This window comes from Gossypium hirsutum, chromosome A08, assembly GCF_007990345.1.
Source record: "Gossypium hirsutum isolate 1008001.06 chromosome A08, Gossypium_hirsutum_v2.1, whole genome shotgun sequence".
NCBI classification, from domain to species: domain Eukaryota; kingdom Viridiplantae; phylum Streptophyta; class Magnoliopsida; order Malvales; family Malvaceae; genus Gossypium; species Gossypium hirsutum.
The window spans coordinates 125,860,698-125,884,466 of NC_053431.1; the positions used below are offsets into that span (position 1 = coordinate 125,860,698).

Sequence of the window (23,769 nt, forward strand, 5' to 3'; positions counted from 1 at the left end):
TTAATATTTGCATTTGCATTTTGAAAAATTAAAAAAAAATATGAGCATTTTTTAAAAAGGAGTAGACATATATTTCTTTAATTTAAAAACTAAGCAATCCTTTTTTTATTTTTTTTTGAGTAATTAAATTAAAGAATATCACACTAATCAAAGAAAATGAATCATTTATAAATATGTAAATGATAAATATAATATTAAAAAGGGATAATGATAAAAAAAATCTTATTTTAATAAAATTATCAATGTAGTACTTCTACTTTCAATTTATCCAATTTGGTATCTGTATTTTTATTTTGTTTATCATTATGATACCTGTACTTTTATTTTGTTTATCATTATGATACCTATTTATAACGGTATAAAACTCAAACATTATTTGGCACGTGTCCTAATCATGAGGTGCCATATTGCATTGCGATAAGAGAGGAAAATTTAAACAATAAAAAAGAGAAACTTAAAAATTTTATTTTTCTTCAAAATTAACCTATTTCTCTAAATATAAGAACAATCGACCTAAAACCCTTACTATTTTCTATATTACTAATTTATCCTACTTTTTGGCATTAAAAATAGAAGGGAAAATCTTTTGACCAGTTGAACTTTTCTCTAACTGGCAATTCCATATGGCAGATTATGATTAGACCACATTTCAAAAATCTCAATAATTAACACCGTTAAAAGGAAAAACCAAATTGATACACAGAAGTTAAATTTCAAGTATCAAATTGGACATTTTGAAAATAGAAGTAAGAAAATATTGTTAAAATACATCCCTTTTAAAAAAAAATAGACCATGGCGTATTCTATGAATAAAGTTCACCAATTAGCTCCTATTCACTAGGGGGTAAGAGAACAATAATTTACAACACTTCGGTGATGATGCTGCCAACAAAAGTCTTAACCACTACTTCGTTATATAGTCGGCTAACCGTAATGATTTACAAAATACGAGAGAAAGAAAAGGGATTAGCCCAATGTCACTCTCCATTGACCATTACTGACGGAAATGGCACCTTTTTAATTTCCACAATGGTGGAATACTCTTTACTCATGGGTTGTTTCCATGGCTCCCCATCCATTTGCAAAAATGCATCTCTCCAATCTCCACCACTCAACTCCAATCGAATCGATGATGCCTGGAAAAAATTTAAATCCGTAAAAGAAGTTATCAGTTTACCACGTTTTCCAAATAACTCGATTATGTTTGTTCACCTAGTATACAAAGGAACTCGATTATTTATGCTCAACTCCATTCAGCATGTTCGATAACTCGAGTTAGGCTCAACAATTACTAAGCTGAATTCAAGTATCTTGCAAGTAGGGGCATCTCTCACCCTATGAGTGTGTAAGGTATTTTCAAGGAACTATCCATCTTCTTGCAAAATACAACATTTAGTCCCTGAACTTGGAATTTTTTTTTAATTTGGTCCTTGAACTTTTTTTTTTGTCTACATCAGTCCTAGACAACTTTTCCTAGTTTAAGTGCATTTGATGATGTTACACTCTAAGATTGTGTAAAAGGAATGACATGACACAATCTAAAAGTGGCATGTCATCACATGGACCAAAACTGGAAAAAGTTGTCAAGTTCTAAGATTAATGCGAACCAAAAAAACAGGTTCAGGGACCAAGTTGGGAAGACAGCCAAGTTCAAGGACTAAATTTTGCTTTATCCCAATAAAGTTTTAGTAATTAGTAGTAGGCTTTCTCAACAATGGAAACAACTTTTTCAAAGGCAAATGGTATATATATACCTATTTTTAGGCCAAGGAAAAAATTTTCAGTCCATCCTAAACTTGTACTTCTACAATATAATTTTTTAACTACATTCAGCTCGTTACGATGAAAACTTCGTACATTACCTGTGCGATATGTTTTGCAGATATGAGCTCAACCATTACAAACGATGCATGCCATCCTTGCTTTAAGCCAAAAATTTCTAGTATACCATCATCAACATGGGCCTCGACAAAGCCTCTCTGAAAAATAATTGAAGGCAACTATTATTAGATTATGATTTTGATCAAGCTTCTCAATAAAAGCTTAAAATTAAACCGAAAAGACCGGGTAACTTGATTATGATTTTGATCAAGCTTCTCAATAAAAGCTTAAAATTAAACCGAAAAGACTGAGTAACTTGCAACTCGCTACCAGCCTAGAAATCATAACTCAGAACATTGATATTATACCATAAGCATAGACCACAAAGTTGAAATAATTAAATATAATCAATAAAGCATGCACAGTGTTGAATGAAAAACATAGCAGTAACATCTTTCGAATGTTTTTCGGTTAAACCGACAAAAGTTCAGCATTTGATAGGGGTGAGTGTCTGATATAAGTATGTGACATGGATATGCTCTTCTTTTTAATGTTTGTCCATATATTTGGAAGATAATACTGACATGGATGTCCAAATGTGTCACACACATATCAAAGATGAGCATTTTAGGGAAAATGAAGAGTCCGTATAATATACACATTCATCGCTCGGCTTTTTAAATCTAAATCCAACCATCAAATATAAGCAAACAGTTCGAGTATACCCAAAAAGTGCAGAAGGGGGGAGAGAGATTGTACTATGAACACTATACAAAGACTATTACTAAGCAATCTGAAGAGATTTACCATACCTTTTTCAAGTAATCGGGCTTTAGATTACCCCATGGATTTCGCCCACTTCCATAACTATGAAGATTTAAAGCAACAATGGCCCTCACACTAAAAGAAAATAACATAATATTAGAGGGTGTCATGCAGAAGGTTATATAAAATAAATATTTATAGATATTGTAGGTAAACAGTAAGGTTAAATAAGAATTGAGAAGATGAACAGTTGATAAGTAAACACAATGACAGTAAAAAAAGAGATGAATACAGCAATTAGGATGCTTATGCATAACAAGATAAAATTGATACTTGAAATGTACCTTCTAGGGATTTCGATCGGCTCCCACTTTGAGGAGTTCTTCCTTTTAATGTGGATACTTAAAATGTTATTGAGTCCCCTGCATTTAAAACATCTTAAAATTATATTTACTTCAAAACGAAGATTGTTGACTGCAAAACACCATTAACAAGAAAGAGAGATTTTTTCATGGATTCATAGATTATTTTTTGCCAGGTAAACAAAAGATATATTAAAAAACTTGTTGGTGTGACTAAACAAACATTTGAAAAGCACATGCATTAGAACAGCGGTAATGTTTTATTACTATTAACATGCACAAAAAAGACATTCGTAAGCAAAGCAAGGTGCATTTATAATACAAATTATAAAACATACATATATTGTCAAATTCCAAGTAAAAATAGAGGAAAACTTCATGGAGTAATGTCAATTAGGCACTCATCACCTTTCAAACTAATGTATCTAAGCATCAAAAGCTTATGTTAGGTAAATACACTTTTTAGCCTTGCCTTCGGCACCAAGAATGCCTTAGCTACACTTTCTCCAGATGATTCAAGCATTAGCTTGAGTGATATTACATTCAAAACATTGTTACTTCGAAAATGGAATTTGTCCATCATTAAATAAGATGGAAACTAAACAACTATCATAATGTCTAACCTTAAACTTGGATCACTCATGCAAGGTGTGAGAAACCAACCCTGACTGCAACTGTAACCGGAGTAAATAATCTACCACAAAAGATGGACCAATTATAATATAATATTAGTTTCAGCAAAGCAAACCATTGAATGGGGCATGTATATTTGTTAGATGGCAATATAACCACTTAGCACAACAAATACCTTATTTGAAATAGGACCTTGTGCAAGGTAAGGTTTCTCATTACGTAAATGATGAAATCCATAAGCCACTTGCGCATCCATTCCTGAATTAAATGAAAACATAAAAATTCTTACGAACCAAATATGGTTGTAATAGTAATAAAAAAAGCACCATAAGCAAGAATGTGCACAGATTTGTTCCTAGGAAGACAACTCTGCTCATATTTGTGTGGACTTACTAGAACCTTTATGCAATTGTAAGAGGAAAATAGTATTTAGATGATTTAAAAGTTATTTTAATAAAGCAAAGGAATCTTTACAAAAGTTTGATCATCTACAGACTCTATTACAAATTTGGTTCAGAATGCTACTACTCTATTCTGTTTCTCTTGAATAAAATAGCAGCTACTCTATTCTGGTTCTAAGAAGAAAACAATATGCAGCTACCCACCAAGTGAATTCCGAGATGCATGAAATTAGAAGAATCGAGATCCTGAAGTTAAACTGGGATACTATACCTATGCTAAAGTAATTATAGAAAACTCCTTCGTAGCAGTTTACTTTGTCTGGAACACGCCCTTCAATCTTCAAATTCTGCAGTCACAGACAAGATTTTTCTCACTTAAATTTGAAATTCCACATCATAAGATCATCAAATCACGATTAGAAGAAATCTCGATTTTTTAATTAAAGAAAAGAACACTAATGCGTCATATCTAAGTAATCAGATGGTAAACCACAACAATACTTAGAAAGAAACAGTACAATATCTTAATCTATTACCTAGAAGGTACTCTGTTTTTAGGAACTTGTCTATAATATAATCTCAATAAAAAGAAAGTCAAACACATTTTTACATAATTACCTTACTGCAAGTTATTCTCAGCTTATAAATGGTGAATTCCAATAATCCCAAATTAAGTAACCTAATGGTCAAAGTTTATAAACTAGAGTAGATAAAACTTTATTAACCCTCAAAAGACTCAATAAAGCTTGAATGTTCACTTGTTCAAAACTAGCCACACAGTAGAAGTTGATTGCATAAAACAGAGGATTTAGAGCAGAGAAATTCACTACCTGATCAACATCACACACTTCGGTAGTCTTCAAAGAATGGGGAGGACCAACAACTTCTCCGCCAGGCATTTGCACCACAACATGCCAACTGCATCAAAGAAACAATTATTGATATAACATAACCAAAAAGTAGGATTTATACAACAATGATGTCTTATGCAAACCCATGTTTCAATTTCAAGAAACTAATACATACAGTGAGTCCTCAACAAAGGATTATAAACTAATAAAACAAAAGACGATCACCCAAAAAACATCAGTATGCCGCCCCATAAGCAAAAGATAGTACTAAATGTCTAGTTACCTATCTAAATGGCAAATTCGACCGTTAGTAGCTCTTTGCAAAGCTCTCTTAATAGCTGATCTCCGGGCAAAAGGAAATGAACCTCCCTGCAGTGCACATTCAGAGCATGAGGAACAAAGAAAAGAAAACAGTAGACAACATCAAATTTGAAATTTATAAAGGGGTTAACTTACCCAACCGAAACTTCTAGCTAAGTCATTGCCAGTACCAAGAGGAATAATAGCTACAGGAGGAACCGGAAACTGATCCTTTTCATGAAGCACTCCAAGACATCCAAGCACCCAACCAACTGTACCATCACCACCAGCAACCTGCCCAAACATCCAGAGTCTTAAACCATCAGTTTGGAATATTGGGTTTAAGTTAATTTTGTAATTTGTTCTAAACTTTGTAAAAATTGCTAAAAGAAAAAATCACCGTTGATCGAATATCAAAAACCATGAATGTAATAAAACACCAACTCTAGGAGTTCTGCATAAAAGTAAAATCATGTACTTATATTTCTTACAGAAAAGATATATTTTTAAATTTTACACTTCAAAAAAAATTTATTATCTTGTAAATCTAAACTATAACCTTTTTAACTCTTTCAGAAGTTATATATGTGTGTGTATATATATATATATATAGCCAACATACTGAAGACAAGTTATAGAAAAAGGTTGGTAGAAAGTAGAAACATACTACAACCCTGATGTTCTTCCTTGTCTCTTTGGCACAATTGTCTTTTTCAGCCCACTTTTCAAGGCAACCCAATCCATAACGTACAAATTCATCCGGTTTCACATTATGGAGGTCAAATACCTACATTTCCAAATTAAAAATTCATCAACAAACGGTTAAAGTAACGTGGAGGCCCCTACTAGAATCAGATTGTATTTTGCTCCCTGTGGATAAATCAAAGAGCAAATTGCTCCTCCTCTTAAAAATTCCATTGTACGTTTGCTGACTTACTCATGGCATGCGACATGCCACTTTCTGTTTATTCCGTCCGCCATGTGAATTTTTAACAATACAAATATATGAAATTTTTGTATCAATTTGCTCTTTGAGGGACTATTTTACCTCAATCAACATATAAAACCAAGGCTACCACAAATTCAAATATACATAAGGAAATTGAAAAGTATTACCTGTTCTTGGCTAATCATATGCTGGAGACGGTCTTGAAGGACGGAACCATTCCGGCCGCCGCTTTTAGGGTTAATAAAAACGACGACAGGATTTTCACAACAAGGATCATCTTCGGACCCGCTCGTTTGAAAATGCTGGTCACCGGCGTCGACGTCTTTTTTCTTAATACAATCAAGCATAGCCAAGCGTAGATATAGAGGCATCGCCAGCCTCAGAACATCTTCCTTCTCAGCCCTAAAACCGGTAAAACTCGAAAAACCGCAACCTTTCAACGATGATTCCCTCATCGTGGAACGTGAACCGGTCCGTGATGCCGTCGAAGAATCTCCTTCCGACGACGGCTTAGCCATTATTTATTTTTCAAAAAAAAAAATTCTTGTAATTGTCCAAAATATGTAAAGTAAAAGGTGTATATGAAAATGTTTATATAAATATAGATTGAGTGCCAGGGAAGAAGGATGAGGTTTTGAATTTTTGTTTTTGTTATGAAGTTGTTTTTGTTTTTTTTTTTTTTTTGAAAATGGAAAAGCTGTATATAAGATATGAAAAGGTATAATAGTAAATTTAGTCCCTAATGTTCATCTATTTTATTATCTTGCTTTAATTTTTTTTTTCTTCATTTTGGCCATAATCCTTTACACTTTAGTCAATTTTAATTTTTAGTGAAAACCTGATTGAACTATTAAATTTTCACATAATTATAAATTTAGTTCTTAGTGTTTACTCATTTTATCATTTTGTTCTTTTTTTTTATCATTTTAATCTTGGAACTTCAAAATTTGTCAAATTGTGTTGTTTCCGAAAGAAAAGCTAGCTAAACTAATAAAATTTTAACAGAATTGATGTTGTACTTTACGTGGCAATCGATGTATACTTCATAAAAATTCAAAAAAAAATTAAAATCAACAATGGTTCATAAAGTTTTTTTAATATAAATATTCTTGTCAACAATGAAGTGCATGTAGATTGTCATGCACAATGCTATTAAAATTTTAACACTTCAGTCAGGTTTTTCATCCGAAACAAAGCAAATTGACTAATTTTTAAGGTTTAAGGCCAATGTGATAAAAAAAAAATATTAGGACAAAATGCCCAAATAAATGTTATGGGCTAAATTTATGGTATTGATATGGCAACATATGTGGCAGTCTACCTATACTCCATTACAATTTACATGTTGATTACCACACTGGTTATCACGGCAATGCCACACAAAAAGTAATTTGACTAAAATTTGAAAGTTTAAAATTAAAATGATCAAAAAATTAGGACTAAAATGACAATTAAAGTGAATGTTAGAAACTAAATTTATGATTATGCTAAAATAAAATAATACTAATTAATTGTAATTATTTTTGGTCAAATTTCTAAAAAGTCCCTACATTTATAATTTTAGTAGATTTGATCTCTTTGTTAGAATTTGATGCATTTACTCTCTTTACTCTTTAAAATGTATATTCTCAATCTTTAAAAAAAAAACCTTCTCCAATTGTATAAAGTATTAACGACCGTATACCACGTCATCACATCATTTGGTGAAATTATTGTGAAATAAGAAAAAACCTATGTGCTTGAAAATACACATTTCAAAAACTAAAGGACTAGAAATTACAGAGGCTAAATCCATTAAAAACATATAGTTCAAGGGCCTTATTAAAAAAATCGACCATTATCTTATTAAAAAAACATATAGTTAGGCTTGTTTCGTTTGTTTCAGTGTGGGGTCGTTGGAGAGGCAGAGGAAAGGGAAATGCCCTTCTGGGTATTGATAAATTACAAAACTGCCATCTACGATATTTAAAGCCAAATTGGAAAATTATTGAAAGCTTTGACTTTGTTTTTTCCACCAAGCAGCTCATTTATGACTATGATTGACTTGGATTTTCTAGAAATGAAATATCGATTGACTTGGATTTTCTAGAAATGAAATATCGAAAACATAATTAAAATATTAGGGTTAATATAATCCGAATATTTTTCGTAAATTTAAGATTTCATCCATCTACTTTTTTTTTAATTTAGTCCCTCTATTTTTCAGATTTTAAAATTCAAGTAAAACCGTTAACATTATTAAGATTATTTTATTAAATTCAAGTTCATTACAATGCTATTTTTTTAATTACATTGCTATTATGTGAGCTTTTTTTATTTCAAAATGCCACACCAACAAATTTAACAATATTAATAATTAGACTTCAATTTTAAATTTTAAAAAGTAGAGGGATTAAATTTTTAAAAATAAAAATATAATAATTATATTTTAAATTTGTGAAGAGTATAGAGACTTATGCCATATTTTAACCATATAAATTTTTGCTCTTGAATTTGACAATTATGTCTTTTTTTTGTAATGAAAAAATTATACAAGTATCAAAGTTGATGTAATTGCTAAATGATTAAAATATGTCATAAAATTTTATATTTTTCTAAAATTTAAAATTTAGCCCATATATTTTTATTTTCTAGAATTTAATCCCTTTATTTTTTAAAATTTAAAATGTAAAATGTAAAATTGTTAAAAATAAAAATAAAAAGTAAAGTTTTAAATTTTTAAAAAATACATGAATTTATGAGATATTTTCAACATAACCCGAAATATTAGTATAAAAGTGAGATTAGTGGATAACAATTAGCAAAGGGAGTAATGTACAGCAAATGGGGAACATTGAGATGAAACTAGCGAATGAGATGCATAGATTCTTCTTCTACAGTTGCATGTGCGTTACATGAGATTCCTTCTCCCATTCCTAAAGCTTAGAATCATTGTTCTTCAAGTTCAAACATGGCATCACGTGAATACTTTGTGATAAAAATGTTTTAAAAGATTACTTGCACACGATATCCTATTACGATTGGATGTTTAAAGTATCAATATTATATGTTTTTTCGTCAATTTAAGTGTTAAAATGTTAGTTCGAATCACATATATTTATAAATTGGTCTATATATTTGAAGTATATTTTACATTAGATTTGAATTGATATTTAATGTTTAAGTATGACTAAACTAATGAAAATATATGAATAATGCAATACTAACAAAGAGAATATGGTAGAGAGAAGTGCCTGTTCATTTGTGATAGTTGGAGAGCCCATGTAATGAGGAGAGGGATGGTGTGCTAAGGTTTCTATGTAAGGTTTTTAGAGGAGGCGATCGTTGGTCTCCCGGGTACTCAGACGATTGTAGTCAGCAGTACAGTGCCCTGTACACTTGTGCATGTTGACCAGATGATAGGGATATTAGGTCAATTGTCACCATGAAGTGTATTGTGTGATCATGCTTTGACATATTCATCTTTAGGGTCGTATGAGACAGTTACATTTGAGCGGTCCTAGCTAGTAGGTGGTTCATAGCAAGTTGTTTCTATGTTGATTCGGGTAGGGTTTGCAAAGGGTCATCTAAGGACCATCCTACGCACAAATGGTTGTGTTTGGACTATTTCTCGTGGGGGCTTGTATGCAGATTGTTTCTAGTGGAAAATTGTCCTCAGATTACCTAACAACTTACCACATGTTGTACAATGGTGAGGATATAACAATACTAATATGTTTAAAACTCATTTAGACTATTTTGAAGATTGAAGATCAATATCATAGTTTGATGACGTCTGGAGCAAATAAATCTGTTTTAAAATGTATATAAATAGTTTACAATTTTTTATAATATAAATTATTATATTAAAATTTAAATAAATTCTAAAATAATTAAAACAATACAATAAATAAATAAGGGTTGAATAATTTTTTGCTTCTAACTTAGGGCTAGTTTGGCAATGCTTTTGAAAAATGCTTTTGAAAAGTGCTGTGAAAAAGTGCTTTTGAGGAGTGCTTTTGAAAAGTTTGTTTAAAATTTGAGTGTTTAGCATTGCTGTTAAAAAGTACTATTGAGAAATAAAATGTCAATTTTAGACATGTTATTATAAAGTGACAAATATGCATTTAAATAATATTTAAATTAGTTAATATTATTATATTTTAGTAAGAATATAAAAAATTATTATAACTTATTGTTAATATTTTAATATATAAAATATAAATTTTAAATATTTTTAAGCAATAAATATTAATTATTTATAAAATTTAATTAGAATATATAAACTATATTTTAAATATTTAAATATAACTATTAAATATTTGTAATTAATATTTAAAAAAATATTTTTTTTATTTTTAATTAATGATTTTAACACATTTATAATTAAGTACCAAGAAAAAAAGAGAGAAAATACTATGTTATTGGAGGGGTGAAAAAGTAATTAAGCATTAAAAGTGCTTTTGGGAGAGGAAAAGTTAAAAATTTCAGCCAAAAGCAGCTTGTTCTGCACAACTTTTCTTCTAGAAGTGCTTTTGGAGCTAAAAGTGCTTTTGAAAAGCAATGCAGAACTGACCGTAGTAACTAGGTCCACTTTGATACTTGCATTTTTTTTTGTTTATTTTAATATTTGAAATTGGCAGATAAGTCTATTTTGATATCTGAATTTGGATTTCGTCAAAATTTGATTACGCAAAACTCTAATATTATGCCATGTCAACTTTTAACTAATGATGTAATATAATTTTAAAGTGCTATGTCATCAAACTTTTTCATTTCCAAGTTTAGGTGCCAATATAGATATGATTGTCGAATATAGGTGCTAAAATGGACCTAGTTATAAAGTTCATGGATAAAATATTATATTAACCCGATAAATAAATATAAGATTAATGGTATAAAAGGCCCTCAAACAAAATTGAACAAATCAATTAAACTCCTACGACTTTTTTACACTCGATCGAGTTCTTAAAACTAACAAAAATAAACCACTTAACCAATATTGACTGTTATAATATTCACGTTTCAACAAAAAAATAAAAAAAATTCAAATTTTTTTAGTGTGAAAAAACTAAAATAAGCAAAAGATTACATAACCATATTCATAAATAACAACTTTCCTATTATGATTTTTATTTTTTATAAATTAAGACGACTTGTTGTTGGTTCTAGTCTAAGGGTAATTAAGGAAACCGAATGGCGGGCGTTGGAGGGAAGGTGGGTCCACGCGCTAAATGACCGTTGATTCCGTTTCTGGAGCACCAGAGAATTTGTTTTAAACTTTTTATTAACATATCCAAAATGTCGGCTTGGTTTTTTGTTTCTAGAAACATAATTTGAATTTCCACTGCTGTTTTCTTTGGCATTTTTCTGCGCTGGCCATGTGACGGAATTCTTTTATATATTTTCTTTTTATTTTGGCTTTTTCTAAAATCAAAATAGAATGTTGACAATTCCTCCAATTTGCATAAACAATTTTTATAAATGTAAATTCATTTAATTTTTTAAAAATTATAAAATAGTCATTAAATTATTTAAAAGTTTTTATTTAAATTATCGAGTTATTAAAGTATTTTTATATAAAAATAGTTCGGCTAGTAGGTTCCAAGAGAAGATTTTACGATTTTGATAGACTATATAATTTATGAATTTTAAATCAAAATTCTATCATTTTAGGGGGACAAAGTATAATTTTACCATTACTAATTTAAATATTATAAATTATAAAGTGACCAAAATAGAAAATTTCTATTTTAAGGGGTCGGCTCTCCACCCTTGATTAGTATGCATTAACAAGTAGAGAAAGAATACTTTAGTTTTAAGTTGATCTAACAATTAGTGTCGGAGATCGAAGAATAAAATTATTTGGATTTTGGTTAACAAATTTGTGAAGTTCAAAGTTGTTTCATTAAAAAAAATTGTAAAATTGAAGGGGATGTGAGCTTTCGATTGATGCAATCGACGTGAACAAAAAATGTCACAAAATAGATCATACAACAATGATTTATCAACTCAATAGCTTAAATGAAAACTTCTGAATAGTTTTAGTGGCTACTTTTATAACTTTTTGAAGTTGAATGACCAAAACATAAATTTACTAATAGTTGAATCCCATTTGAAGTAGTTTAAAAAAACACAACCAATGGCATGATTGAAGCTAGATGTAGGAGAGAAAAGGGTGAATATATCTGAGAAATTCTGTATTATAAGGATTAGATCGAATTAATCTCTCAATTAGTAAATGGATTAATTTAGTCATTTTATTATTAAAAAGTATCAAATAAGGTCAAATTGGAATAGAGTTGATATCTATTGTTTAAAAAATATCATTTATTATTTAATAAAGTTAATATTGTTAAAGTTTTTATGGTTCTATAAATAAAAATCTTTTGTTTGAAATTAAACTGTAGTCGAATCGTAAATGTTAACCATGTTACTCTTTAGACTTATTTGATTCTTTTTAATAGTATAAAGACTAATTCAGTCATTTAAAAATAGAGGGACTAATTTGATTCATATCTTCTAATATAAGGACCTCATACGTATTTTAACCACTAGAAAAGTGGGGTTGTTTGCTTCGTAATCATTCTTTGTTAGGACACCTTAAGTCAACTTTGGGTGACACAAAAAATAAATAAATTCATTTTATCCTATAAACTGACACCCATAAATTGCTGTATACAGAAAAACCACTATAAAATGGGTCCATTAAAAAAAACAGTGGGTTGCTACGTAGTTGTCAATGTCAAATTTGACATCACAAATGTTTTGTTTTTAAATTTATTTAATATTAATTTCTAAGTTTTTATAATATCTTTTTTTTATATTATATTCAAAATTATTTATAATTATTCTTCAACCTTTAAATAGGAGGATAATGTGTTTCAACGCACTCGAAATCACGTCCTCCTTCATTGACAATAATATCAATATCAATCTAATTAAGATTCAATCGAATTATGTTAGTTATTAGTGAATCAATTTATATATATTGGGGAAGGTGAATCGCAAATTTGCAGCACGTTGGACAAAAAGCTCAACATGTTTTGTTAAAGAGTTTTTAATAGGAGTTTTTGGTGCAATTAGGTTATTTTGGTGTAATACGATTCGTTTTAGATAATATCAATCTATAATATTGTCGATACATTAGCGTGAGAAGGTGGTTCATTCTAAAAACGGAGAGGAGAGCCGTGAATAGAGAATGAAGTGATTAAGGAATTGCAATAGGTCAAAGAAGTTCTTGCAAGAAGAGGAAGCTAGAAGAAGAGTCCCTTGCTATAGAGTCGAGCAATGTGCATATGAGGTCGACTTTTCTAATCATGTGTCATCATTTGATAGACAAATCTGTTATTCAATTATCTCTTTATTAGGTCGACAATGTGACCTAATGTGATTAGATCGAGATTAGAGGTAAATCTAAGCGAGGAAAGGTAAGAGCCTTAGGGCCCCAAAATGAAAAAAATTCAATCTTGTCCTTTTATAAATAAATAACCTATAAATTAATATATAGTACAATTGCACTTTGGTACTCAAAATGAAAAAATTTCAATTCAATCCTCTTATAAATAAAGAAATTATAAATTAATATATAACAAAGTTACACTTTAGCTCTCTTAAAAATTAAAAAAAAATTATCTTACCCCTTCAAAAATTACGAAATTATAAATTAATATATGATAAACTTATATTTTTATTTATAAAAAAATTATAATTAAATTTCGACCTCGGAAAAAGAATTGACATTAACATCTTTTTTTATTATTCAAATTAGTATAAAATTCTTGAACCGTTTTTTAATATTAAAAGCATACTACTAATGTAAAATGACTCGAGTGATAAAGAATTCGATGATGTTTAGATAAAATTTTGATCTTAAATTTTTTTAGATGAAAAAATTAACATTAAAAGAATTTATCGAATGATACAATTCCATTTATTTAAAATTTAATCGGGAGCTTATGTTAAATATAAAGACACCAAAAAATATTGACATATTATTTGCATTAAATCTGCTGGCCTTAACCTAACCTACAAGCTCAAGAAATTAGCTAACTTAGGTGGACATGGGCAAAGCCTACCATGACCACAACTTAGCCCACCACAAATTGTATGTATTTCTTCTTTCTTTCTTTTAACTCTTTTTATGCTTTTTCCATAAATATTTATTAAATTAAGTATTAAATTTTTTTGAATTAATTAAAAATTAAGGATAAAAATTATATGAAATTAAATTAAAATAATTAAATTTTAAACATAATAAACTAATCAAAACTAGATTGAAACCTAAAAAGAATAAAAAAAATAGTTGAATAAAAAAAATCCATCAAAATAGTTGAATCATGTCACTAGTATTTAATTCACGTTAGGTTTAGAGTTCGATCTATCTGTTTATAACATCTTTCTTTTTTTAATTTGTAATATGTTGATATAAATTTTGGATTAAGAATTTGGGGACGATTTATTCTAAATAAGTGAAAAGTCGTAATATCAAATGATTTCAAAAGTATGGTGAAAAGGGGGAAAAGCTGCGAACTTCTCTAAGAAAATGAGTTCGTCATGGTGCTTACAAGATTCCAAAATATGGAGATTCTTCGGTAGGAAAAGAAAATGGAAAAAACAAGAGAGAGAAAATCCTCTTCTATTTTCTTTAGTCCTTTTAGTAGCGACGAAGCTAGAAATTTCTTTTAGGGGCCAAGATTAAATTATATTATTTAAAGAAAATCAACGTGTAATTTTATTATTTTATTAACATATTATTTCATAAATTTTAAAAAGATTATAAATAAGTTTTACTATTTTAAGGGGTCATAGTACAACTTAACCATTATATTAACTTAAAAATTTTACAGGAATTAAATTTTTTTACCATTTTAGGAGAGGGGACAAGGCTTGTGTCTGCCCCCTTAGTACCGTCCTTGGCTTTGAGGTTAAGTAAAATGATTTTTTGTGGGACTTCTGCAATAATAACCTATTATGTATAACGCGATTGTAGAGTACTTAAGATTTAGGGTCAAATTAGTATTGTTTTTCAAAAGTATTTCTGAGCTAAAAAATACGTTTAAGCAAAAGTTCAAATTTTTTGCTTCTATTTTTTTATCAAAAATACTTTTGAAAATTTTAAAAACATATTGTTTAACAATACTTTTATCTTAAAAGTATTTTTTATCCTAAATGTGTTTATAAAAAGTAATGGTAAACTGACCTTTACAAATATTTATATACAACATAACGTGATCGCTTAGTAAAAAAAAACACCATCAAAATAATGATCATATTAATTAAAAAATATGATTCCCCTTATGATATTTCATATAATTCATGTGAATAGCCTCATTTTCATCACAGTTTTGACACATGAATACGACCCATACTTCCAAATGCAGCCTCAAATATTTTCAAAGGTACTTAATTTTAAGTCATAACATTTCAATTTTATTTAGGTTTGAGACAATGACTCATCTCATGCATGAAAACCAAATCTGCATTTATGATTTGTAGTTGAAATTTGGAAGTGGACTATACTCGTATTGGTAGGCCCTTCATAAATTTTATGAATTGTAATTATGTAATATGGTTAACCCTCAATTCATTTGAAAAGAATATCTATATATATATAACCACACTCAATTCTTTTTTTTAATTAAAATATGATTTAGTGTATAAAAATTGATTCATTTGGAACTTTATGTATTAGTTTGATGGTTTAGGGTGTTTATCGTTTTAAATGTGACATGGGTTCAAATTGCATTAATCATATTCTTTTCCTGTTAGGAAAATTATTTCTTTTAGAGTTCATGATTTCCATTCCCAATAATTATTCTAGAGAGAGAGGGAGGTTTTTTTTTTTTTCATTTTTGAAATATATTATCATATATTGATTTTCTAAATGGGGAGAAAATAGGTCATTAGATTTTATTTTATTTTTAAAATATTTTATTTTTCTCCAAATGATTTGGTGTTTTTTAATTTATGACATCAATTTAATAGAAAGCTTTATATATATAGTATTTATATTATAGGTAAAATTTATGAACAGTTCTTTTACTATGCATTTTTTGGTGGATTTAATCATTTTTAATTCTTCTATTTTTTGAGATGTGTACTTTTTGTCATGAGGCGTATATGCTACACCACATGTAGAAAAACTTCACGCCAAATTATTTGACAAAATCAAGAGGAAAAAATTGAGCTCAAGATTGAAAATATACATTTAAAAAAAATAAAGTGATTGCAGATTGAGTATTAATACGACTGGCATCGGTATTATTGTCAGTGTAGGAGGATATGCGTTTGAGTGCGCTGAAGTGCATTATCCTCTTCTTTAAAGGTTAAGAAGGGGCTATAAGTAGTTTTATGCACTGTATCAAAAAAAGAGTAAATATAATAAAAACTTATAATTAAATTAATATTAAAAAAATTGAATGACATAATTTTTGAATGAAAAAGTGTGAAAAATGATAAATAGATAACAAGCTATTTATCTTTTAAAATATATATTTTTAACATTATCCTTTTAAATACTTTAACTTCAAAATCTTAAAAATTACATTTATTAAATAATTTAATTATATCCCATACTTAATTTTAAGAAATAAATCAAACGAATTTTATAACTTAATTTCAGTATTTAATTTTTTTTTTTTGGTAAATGTAGAAAACCACCCGTGTTTAAACTACAACCATTTTAAGCACTATAAAACCATCTAAATAATCATGTAGAATTTGAAGAATTGCATCAGGTGGTTATGGGAAGACAATAAGACTCAATTCAAGATTAAAAGCCATGCTGCCATACTATCCGCTAGTTAATTTCCTTCACGAAACACATGTTTGAGATCAATTTCCCAATCTCTAACAACTATTATTTTAACATTTTGTAGAACAACACTATCATAATCCACCTCACTCTTTCCACGAACAAAATCTAATGCTGTCATAATCCAAGCCGTCTGCTTCTAGTATCACTCTTCTTAATATCAACTCATCACGGATGCTATATAATTCAGTATTTAATTTTTCATTTTATTTAACCTCCACCTAATTTTCCCATATATGCCTTAACATGTGTCTTGGTTAATATTTCCCATTGACTACTTAAGATTTGTCTTTTTTTTTTAAACAAATCTTTATAGCTAAACCCAAAAAGCACACATCAATGCACACGTAGGCCATCTTTTACTTGCACATATGTACCCCAAAAGGGTTAATCATTCTAAGAAAGCAGCTGCCTTGATATCTCCAAAAATAAAAGTTGAATATATGCTTGAGTGTAAAGTAAAAGAGACTATTGTTAGTGAGTGCTACAAACCCTAATTTTCAACACCATTATTGGGAGGGGAAAAGTGTAGCTTTTTCCTCACCTTCCTCAAAGTGGGATTTTCCATTGTTGGTAACTCTTTTAAGCCTTTTAAGGATTCCACAAGTTGTAAAGGGGAAAATATAGATGCCACATGCTTTCAAATAAAGCTTTTGGAAGTGGGGATTTAACATCTTCTAGTTTGTAGTTTTTTCGTTTGTGAATACGTTAAAATACGCCATAAGTCCCTCTATTTTTCATTAATTTAGAATTTACTCTTTATATTTTTATTTTCAAGAATTTAATTTTCTTATTTTTAAAATTTCATCGGGTCCAATCATCAGCGTTTTTATTATTTTTTGGTTAAATTTGTTTATATAACATTTTGAAATAAAAAAAAGTCACTTGATAATCATGTAACTAAAAAATTATATTGTAATGAACTTAAATTTAACAAAATAATTTTAACAGTGACAATAATTAGATCTAAATTTTGAAATACGAAAAGAAATAAGTCTAAATTCCTAAAAAAAATAAAAATATTAAATTTCAAATTTATGAAAAATATAAAGACTTATAATATATTTTAAACTCGTGAATAATGGAGAGTTCCTTTGATGGGGCCATACTTCCCTAACCATACAATCATTAAGGACTATTCCAGCGAGTCAAGTTACAATTTGGGAAGGATTACATTAATATGATTTAAATCCTATTAATTAGTATTTAAAAATAATTATTATTTTACTTTGATCGTGCCTCATTATTATTATTGGCAAAAGTTAGGTTTTGGATTTTTGAATATTTAAATTCAAGTTTCACCATGCGTAATTGTCATGTGAGGTTCTCCAATTCCTCTATTGATATTATCATATGTGAGTTTTAGTCTGATGGGTCGATTTTAGTTCAAATCATTCCGATTCTTAATGTATTTGTGCTTAATATGCTCAAATATATATATATATATAGTTAAAAACCCCATTATCAATGTACGAAATAATAATCAAACTTTTGATTGAAAAAATAAATCAAACTTTTTTGTTGGAGTAACATCTAACATCTAACATTATTTTTCCTTCTTATATAGTTGCTTCCTTTTAGAAAGTGATTTCTTAAATTGTAAAAAGGGGTCTGGGATAATCTTTTGCTTGATTGGTGCTTTTACAAAATTCATCTGATAAAGAAAAATAGTGACAGAAACCACTATTTTTCAATTTGGAGGAAAAAATATGGTACTTAATTTTTGGTTTAATTCTGCCTACAATCTTTGTATTTTTTTATATTTAAATTTAGTGTTTTTTATTTTTAATCTCAGGAAAAAATTGTTCATGTGACCAGTATTACATGCATGATTGATTGAATAATCAAATAAAAATATTAAATCTCGAGTTGTGCAATTTCTAATTTTGAATCTAGGGTTTTTTGCTTCTTCGGCATTGTTTCAATGAAACAACACGGCTTCAACAAAGTTTTAAGTTAGCCATGTGAGCCAATTACGTAATTAATTGGACTTCAATTATGAAATCAAAAGAGTCTAGGGACTAAATTTCAAAATTAAAATACGATGGGCTAAATTTCGTACTTGTTTTTTTTGAAGTTACAACTATATTACTAGTCCAATCAAAGTCAATTATTATAAATACTTAATTGAATAATTAACTCAACAACTAACTAAACTATAACCAAAATAAATGTGCAGGAAAGCCTACACATCCACACAAGCTGAAATTCAAACATTAGACCTAAAAATTTCCGCAACTTGAACCTTGATTTGACCTAAGTAGGGGGAACATCAAGGGGATGGCAGGGCCAAGGCTGAAGGTGCCCTGAAATTGAAAAATATCACATTTATCCCATTATTAAAATTTATACATTAGTCCTCGAAATAATAAATATATAAATTAATATAATGATGAATTATATTTTAACTCTATAAAAATACATAATTCGATTCTGACCCTTAAACAATAATTTCTGACTTCACCTCTAGATCGAAGTCCTCATTGATCGAATTTCATACTTATTAAATATAATTTTTAATTATAGTGGAGTTAATCATTATATTCTAAAGTTGTAATTTTTTTTACTTACATAAATTAATGTATGATTTAACTTTATAAGAACTTTGGAAGGACGGCCACCGGCGTGCCCTTGGTTTCCGTCCATGAAGACAAAGCCACTTTCCATTGTTATATTAACTAATCTTAAAAGTCTAAAAAGAGAGGTGCATATAATTTATATAAAAAATTACCTTAAACGTATTTATTATGCATAAAATTAGAAAAAATATATAAATACATGAATTATGTTATACAATTATAATAAAATATATCATAATTTAACTTGAAATTTGACCCGAAAATCTCCTTCTATATAATTCTAAAGACCCTTTTTGGGAGACGACACTCTAGACACTTCACTTTATGATATCCTTCTTTTTTGTTTCTTTATCAAAACACCCTCCTCCTCCTTTTTAAAAAAAATTAAAAATTATATAAATTTTAAAAAAATTTAAGATAGTTTTAAATAGAACTATTAATTTTTGGGTAGAACCAAAATTGGAAAATTTTCATTTAACAAAAGAAAAATCAAAGATTAAAGTTTAATTCTTAATTCTTAATTTTTAATAGGGACTAAAAAATAATTGTACTTCCATCATTTTAACATCTGCCACCGTCCAACTATGGGTATCCCTTGGACCAATTAATTAATAAGTCATTTATGCTTTTTGTTTTTATGAATTATTACCTACTTAGAAAAAAAATGAAGCTACATTTAGATGTATAGCATAGGTAAAATTTCAGACAAGTTGCACTAGCTTTTGATTATTTTTTTGGCTATCTTACCAAAAAAATGCCATCATTGTACTTATAAAGCAATTTTGCTGAGTGTTGTCCATATTTTCCGTCATATTAAATTTTGATTAAATTTGAAATCGAATAAGATTGAATCTCTTAATTAGAAATAAAATTAATATTATTTTATTAATCACAATACTCGAAATCGAAATTTTACTTATGAGACATTAAATTCTATTGTACTCTTACCAAAACACAACATGTGTCAAGCTATCGAATAGTCCACAGCAAATCATTTGTGAAGAACGGTTAGTTAGGGACCTTCTAGGGGCCCCCACGGAATTACCTTAGAGATGGTCCGTCATGCACCCCTCGCTAAGAGCACTTAGACATAACTGCCTTATATGACCTCAAGAACAAGAATATCAAATTAATATCACATAGTACACTTTATGACGACAACTGACCTGTAAAGACACTAACACTTGACCGCCTACACAATCATGCAAACCTCCATACTGTCAATAATGTGGCACTATAAGATAAAGAGAGACAATTTATATAAACCTGAGTGCATGAGGTATCAAAGACTAACCTTAAGACATCCATCTCTTTTCTTCTCTCATTTCCTTCTCCTTTCACAGGCTCACCTCCTAGTATACATGAACCGATTCTCCTCTCGAACATCTTCTTCTCTTTGTCGATAACCAATAGCAACAAATTCCTTACCCAAAAGATATATATAATAAATATTTTTTTTTGAAAAAAAATACAAACTATCTATTTTAAGTTGAATTTAAATTTAATATAATTATATCCCACCTTCTAGATTCACATATGTCTACACTTAAGGACAAAGCATATAAGTCTTTTGAAAATTAAAACCACATATTCAAAACCGATTATTATTTGGTATTTAATTGGCAAAAATATTATATATTTGATTTTCAATATAATTTTGTCCCTTCTCCTAATATATATACAATTTGATTGATTATTATAATTTATAATATTTTTTTATCATGAAAATTAATTTTAAGCTTTTTGATAGAAAAGGAAAAAAAACCAATAAAAAGTTTTAATTAAAAAAATTAATTAACTCTTTATATAAAAATTTACTTCCAATTCAACTCTTAAAATTGAAAAGAATAATTCAATCAAGCCTCTCGTAAAATGTTGACTGAGTTTGGTTGTTAAGCTTTCTTAATGTGATTGACATAACATTTAAACGATAACATGTGGCTACATTTATATAATGTTGACATAACATTTTGCCACCTAAACAAATATTTAAGAAAAATTAAAAATCTTAAAAACAAATAAAATTTTTAGTAATATTTTAAAATAAAATTCGAAATAAATTGGGCAAATAGTTATCTTGGTTCCACAATATGAATATTGATTCATTCTAAACTTGCTTGTAATTTTTTTTTGTAATATCTTGGATGATGTACATGAAAAAAATCAAGATTTTTATTTTTTGTGTTAGTGAAAAATGTTTAAAAGTTTGGTCTATTTTTTTGGGATAAATCTCAAAAATGAACTTTTGTCAAATATGTAAAATGATATATGATCTTTAATTTTATGCAGCTTTATTTATAAATTTTTGATTTGATTCAATTTTTACAAACCACTAACATAATTATCAACATAGCATTGATAGGTTGTCGAGATCTACAAAAATAAAAATCTACTTGAAAATATAAATTAGCCGAAAGCAACAAGTAGAGTCATATCCATAAAGATAGGTAATAAATTTATTCCTTAAACAAAAACAAGTAAAGTAAATAAAAAAGGGGTCTTGTAAAAACAAAAATTAAATTCAAATTAAAAAATTAAAATGAAGAAAGTAACGATTAAAAGTTTCGGACAAGGGGAAAAGCTTTAAGGGTAAAATCTCCATTTGATTTATAGATTCGGTCATTTAATAAATTAGTTATAGTTGCTGACTCAACATTGGACAACTAATCTCTTCTTACTTATTCAATAACCAAGAGGTAACTCATTTGAAATTACTTCCCTAAACAATAAATAACTTTATAACTCAATGCCCAGTATTTAACTTACTGGCAACATTAAGAACTAAAAACACCTTATTCTAATAAACAAACTCACCTCAATGAGGTTTATTTAAGCTATATCACACATTCACACTACATAATTGTAAACTACGACATAAACGAATTATGCAATTTGTCACGAGTATTAGAATGAATTAAACAATTACATATTTAATTTTTCTAATTGACTCGGCAACTAGTCTAAGCTATCAAATACTGACCAAATATTTGATAAACTTGAGCAATTGTAATTAAAACAGAAGGTGCATGAATACCAATGAACAAAGAATAATTAAAAAATAAATAAGTCTCATGTATTTATTAAATCAAACTTCGACAAAACCTTTGACTAGAAAATAAGGTTTATAAACTCATAAAATATAGAAAACAAAACAAAACTAAGAACGGCTTGGTCTAAATCCCTCCTCTCTTAACATAATAATGCCTATTTAAATGAAAAAAAATAATACAATAGAGAAAGTACAAAAATGCTTTTAACTACATAAAATAGAAATTTTCAAGGTTTCTTGGCAATTTTCGCGTCAAACTTTCAGGACATTTTTCGGCGACTTCTTGATGTTTTTGGGCTCAAGCCATGAAATAACTTTAGCTAGATCTCTTACCCTTTGAATCAATATATTATGAGCCCATAAAAGAAGTCTGTAGATCAAGTCATGGTGAAAATACTAGAATTGCGCTGTGTTGAAAATTTAATACACAAAAAACTTGACAAAAATAAAGTTCTTTTTCTCCAATTATTTCCTAAATCAAATATAAATCAAATATAAGTATAAATAATACAATTAGGAACATAAATAACATAATTTAAGATGAGAAATATCACAAATAAATTAAGAAATTTTATGTATTTAACAAGCATCATTTAACTAAATAGATTATATACATAAATAATTATATTTAGCCGATATAAAAATAAGCTAATGTATTATATATTTTTTAAATTTATATAATTGAATAAAAATTAAAATTTTATGTATATTTTAAACTACAATCAAAATTTCATATGTATAATTATATCAAATTAAAATTTATTTATCTAATTACACGTTTGATCAATATTTATATACAATTTTAAGATCTATTCCTTACTTTTATTTTTTAAACTTTTCATATATTTTAGCTATCAATCCAATCCTACATTAAAATATTAATTTTAGTTCTAATTATTTAGATGTATTAATTATAATAAAATTATACAATTGAATAAAATTTAAGAATTTATGTATATTTTAAATTACAATCAAAATTTCATATGTATAATTATATCAAATTAAAATTTATTTATTTAATTGCTTGAATTGGTTTGTTTGTAATGATGTCGATTAAATCAATATCAGAAAATATAGAAAAATAAATATTAAAACAATGTATTAAATTAAGAATTAAAATAATTATTAATCAATATTTTTAAATAAATTCTTTATCAAACCATATGCATTAATTTTATTATTTAACTTTTCCCTCATATTAAATCTATAGGATGTAGACAATAAACAAAATATTTATAATATTATTTTCTCTATTCACACGACT

General features: G+C 28.0%; 1 protein-coding gene across 1 annotated transcript; it reads right to left on the bottom strand.

The window, feature by feature from the left end:
* Nucleotides 1-706: 706 nt before the first annotated feature.
* On the bottom strand, nt 707-6,749 carry LOC107909183 (diacylglycerol kinase 7). Its single transcript, XM_016836635.2, has 12 exons — nt 6,250-6,749; nt 5,801-5,920; nt 5,290-5,427; nt 5,117-5,202; nt 4,813-4,900; nt 4,254-4,329; nt 3,757-3,839; nt 3,572-3,642; nt 2,931-3,008; nt 2,634-2,721; nt 1,863-1,979; nt 707-1,136 (listed from the first exon to the last, which is right to left on the bottom strand). Exons 1-12 carry the CDS (start codon nt 6,598-6,600, stop codon nt 978-980), a joined length of 1,455 nt encoding a protein of 484 aa, XP_016692124.1. The 5' UTR covers nt 6,601-6,749; the 3' UTR covers nt 707-977.
* Between the last annotated feature and the right edge of the window lie 17,020 nt (nt 6,750-23,769).